The following is a 4,341-nucleotide window of genomic DNA, read 5'->3' as shown; positions in this document are numbered from 1 at the left end:
ATTTGTTTTGCATGAATACTATATTAAAACTATACACTTTCAAATACAAACAGAAACAGATGTTACTTATATTGCTGGTGTGAATAATGTATGAAAAATGTACGAATTATATCATATAAATTCTTACAACCATAACGTATGAAAATTATATGAAATTAGTACTGACATATGATTCAACACGACATTATGAATAAATATACAATTATACCTTAATAAATGTGTATGACCTTTTGCATACAATTGTTTTGTATGAATAATATATGAATACTGTATATTTTCAAATATATTTTTCAAAATACAAACAGAAACAAATGTTACCTATATTACTGGTATGAATAATGTATGAAAACTGTATGAATTATAACATATTATAATTTAATATGTAGAACATAAACACACATTATTTTTTATATGCAAGTATTGAATGTATAAATGTATAAATTTTGTATGTAGTCCCCATTCATTATGCAATAACTGTATAAATGTTATATGATTATATGAATTATTAATGTTAACATTTGTTAATATATGAACAGTTGTATATACAATGTATGACATTTGTATGAAAATTAATATGATTCAATAAAAAAAACATGTTATAACAATGTAAACCCTCAAAAACACAGATGTAACAGTATGAAATCATTGTTTTTGTGCAGGATAATTTGAACATGTCTTCCTATTGTGTCCAACCTGATGGCATCTACTGCATGTGCTTTTTGTCCTCTTGAATTTCACATCTGCGAACTCCTTCCACCGTTCAAATTTGGGTCTTTCCGCTGATCTTTTTGGACCAGGCGGCATCATTTTAGGATCTGAAATATAACTTGGTATATCCCATGTACTCTCGCACGGGATAGGCTCGACAGGAATGACATAAGCATCTTTGAAATTCTTGAGGCTATAAAAGCAGAACAGAAATTTGCTTCATGTAACTTCCTGTACCGGAGAACAGCAATTGCATGACCACACGGTATCTCATAATGTTGAAATCTTCCGCAACTACACATCCTTGTGTTCAAATTTACTATGTATTTCTTTGATCCTTCAGCTACAGCATGCAGATCAACAGTTGAAGGTATCACCTATGCAAAAAAAAAATTATACATGCTGCAGATTATTAAGAATTAAAAATACAACACATTGAAACACATACCCTCATATTGCACGACAAAGTAATACTTTTCTGTAGATAAACATCATATTTTTTTTGTCAGATTAGATGTAGTCTTATCAGCCTCCTCATTATGCTTGTGAATCCACCTCTGAATTGTTACCCTCATAAACTCAAGAAGTGAAATCACCGGTAACCTCCGTGCTAATCTGTTAACATTATTCAATGACTCCGCGATGTTTGAAGTCATGGTTCATGTGCGCTCACAATTCGAGTAAGCTCTTGACCATTTTCTATAACCAATATCAAACAAGTATGGTCGTATTCGCGTATCTATCTGATCTATTCTTCCCATAATTGTCTCAAACTGTTGTTTTGTATAAGCTTTTGTCAATGAAAAGAACAAAATCTTCAAATCTTCAGTATTTCTATTGAAATTCTTCAACACATTGATTGATAAATGCCATATGCATGCATAATATTCTGATTCAGGATATACATTTGTTGTCCCATTCCATATGCTTTCATTTCTGTCTGACATAAAACACATATTTTGTCTAACTCCATATGCTTCTCTAAACTGCTCAAAGAACCATGTCCATGAAGCATCATTTTCAGAATCTACTATCGCATACGCCAACGGAAGTATATGACCTGCTCATTAATTTAAAAAAAAATATCACACAAATCAGAAATATCATTCATATATTTTTTCATTATATTATATAATTAGAAAATTAAATAGGCTAATAATTTACCTCCCGGATCCAATGTGCTTGCAGTTAACATTGTACCGCCATATGAACATTTTAATGCCGCATCATCAACAACTACAATTGGCCTACAATATTCCCAACCCCTAATACAAGCTTCTAACGCAACAAATGCATATAAAAATGTATCACCTTCATTCCTTTTTATTTTCAAAACAGATCCTGGATATGTTTGCTCCAAAATGTAAAAATAACCTGAAAATAACAGTCCAATTCATACATAAAATATACATATTTTATACATAAAGAATACACGAAACTGTTACAGTACAACACAATGACTAATGTTTAAATTTATCCTTATTTTCAAAATTACCAGGTAATCTTGCATAAGATTCTGCTGGATCTCCTCGCACCAACTTTACTGCTTTTTCTTTAGCTCTCCATCCCTGTATGTATGTCAACGAAACGCCATGCAATTTCAACATATCATCAGCTACATCTTTTGGAGTATATACCTTAGATGGATCAATATACATCTCCATTATCAAGAAAGATACAACGTCAGTTATCCCTTGACGTCTGGCATAAACTCTTTCTCTAACAGAACATGTGTGCTGAGCAATATACTTCCTAACTTTGAATAAACTCGATTTATTCAAACTAGATGCCCTCATCATCCAAGAACAAGTCTTAGAAATACAATTCAGGTGATAACTATTACAAAATTTAAGAAAATATACATTACAATATATACATTATAACAAAACAAATAAAAAAATAAAAAATAATTTTAAACTTACTTAGATGCATTACAACGTGCAACCCGAAAGCTGAACTTCTCAACAAGTCCAACATGCCTCATAACCTCCTTAAGGGTTTCTTTATTATTATAAATCTGATTATCAGCTACAAATAGGTTAGAATGATCACATATTATATCATTATCTACTTCACTATTATCATTGACAACTCCGTCTAAATCCATTCCGATCAAACTGATAGAATTGTTGGAGTATAGATCTATGTTAGTCTGTGATAATCTAACATCAGAATTTATTCTATCATTAACTATAACTCTATTACATTCGTTATACTGCTCACAATCTTTCAAAGTGATGCATGATGGATATTTTGTAAATAAATCCAAATTCACCCTCATCAGATCTAGAAAAACCTTTACCCCAACATCATTATGAATTTTTATAGGTGGACACATTTCGCTAACTATATACTTTATCTCAACAGAATTTATATTTTCTTCTATATTTAGCTGAGTTACTATAGCATTAACTAACCCAGTATAAAGAGTAGAAGTATCGTATAGGATGCCCTCCATCTCAAAGTCGACGTATTTCCCTGTTTCACAACATTAAAATTACATTCAGTGCATCCCATAATAAAATTGTAAATTTATTCATACAAAATTAATACACACTTCATACACAATTTATATACAGTTCACTTATATATGCAATAACAAATTAAATTTAATACACACTTAATACAATGTTTATACACTATTGTAATTTAATACACAATTAATACACTGTTTAGTACACACTTAATACAATGTTTATACAAAATTAATACACACTTCATACACAATTTATATACAATTCAGTTATATATGCAATAACAAAATTTTAAATTAATACAAACTTAATACAATGTTTATACATAATTCATACTATACAATTAACTGCTACATACAATCTAAAATTCACTTTCATACACAATTTTTCCAATTTAATAAAAAATTAATACACAGTTAATCCAATTTTTATACAGAATTCATATATATATATTACAAATCAATCACTGCTACGTACAACTAGAAAAATTGGCTTTCATATATATTGCATACACTATTTATATACATTACATACAGAAATTAATACCGTTTTCTTATTTAAACAATATACAAAAAGAATAACATATGAAAATTTAAATATAATATGGAATAGCTTTTACCAAAAAATCACATTTCATTTAACGTTCACACATTATTAATACAAAATGTCAGATATTGTTCATACTGTTTCAAAAATAAAAAATTGCAAATTGATCAAAATCTGTAAACTTTTCAATTTTACCCGGTAATCAAATTTCACACCATTCTTCGGTTTAATTACACATGAAAATAAATTTAATATTGCGAAATATTTATTTCCAGAAACACTGCGTAATTGTATCACAAAAAAAATATATTAATTCAACATATGCAATATAACATGGAAAAAAAAATACGACACATTCAATACATGACAACAAAAAATATATATATAACTACAACCAATAATTTATACTAAAAACATAACAAATCATAAAAAAAAAAAACTAACCTTCCATTTGCCACCATGTTTAATTAAAATTGACACAATTTTCTCCATCAAATCAAATCTAAACTTTTTCAACCTTCAATTTTAATTATTTTTCCAAAAAAAATGATAAAATATAAAAAAATTCAAATATAAGAATAAAGTTCACTTTCTGGAAAAAAAAACAAATGGT

At 28.4% G+C, this 4,341-nt stretch overlaps 1 protein-coding gene across 1 annotated transcript; it reads right to left on the bottom strand.

The window, feature by feature from the left end:
* Nucleotides 1–1,843: 1,843 nt before the first annotated feature.
* Nucleotides 1,844–3,107, bottom strand: LOC107019422. The gene is made up of 3 exons (XM_027917048.1): nucleotides 2,631–3,107; nucleotides 2,204–2,544; nucleotides 1,844–2,082 (listed from the first exon to the last, which is right to left on the bottom strand). The coding sequence occupies exons 1-3, from the start codon at nucleotides 3,044–3,046 to the stop codon at nucleotides 1,844–1,846; spliced, it is 996 nt and encodes a 331-aa protein (XP_027772849.1). The 5' UTR covers nucleotides 3,047–3,107.
* Between the last annotated feature and the right edge of the window lie 1,234 nt (nucleotides 3,108–4,341).

The sequence above is a fragment of the Solanum pennellii genome, chromosome 5 (genome assembly GCF_001406875.1).
Source record: "Solanum pennellii chromosome 5, SPENNV200".
Classification (NCBI taxonomy): Eukaryota; Viridiplantae; Streptophyta; class Magnoliopsida; order Solanales; family Solanaceae; genus Solanum; species Solanum pennellii.
Note: the sequence above shows the minus strand (reverse complement) of the source record. Positions and strands in the feature narration are given on the sequence as shown.

Bases quoted from the DNA above. Each gene is read 5' to 3' on its own strand.
- LOC107019422 (XM_027917048.1), bottom strand. From the start codon at position 3,046: ATGTGTCCACCTATAAAAATTCATAATGATGTTGGGGTAAAGGTTTTT. The intron at 2,545-2,630 runs GTAAGTTTAAAA...ATTTTGTAATAG, and splicing joins GCACGTTGTAATGCATCTAA to TTATCACCTGAATTGTATTT. The intron at 2,083-2,203 runs GTAATTTTGAAA...TGTTATTTTCAG, and splicing joins ATCTTATGCAAGATTACCTG to GTTATTTTTACATTTTGGAG.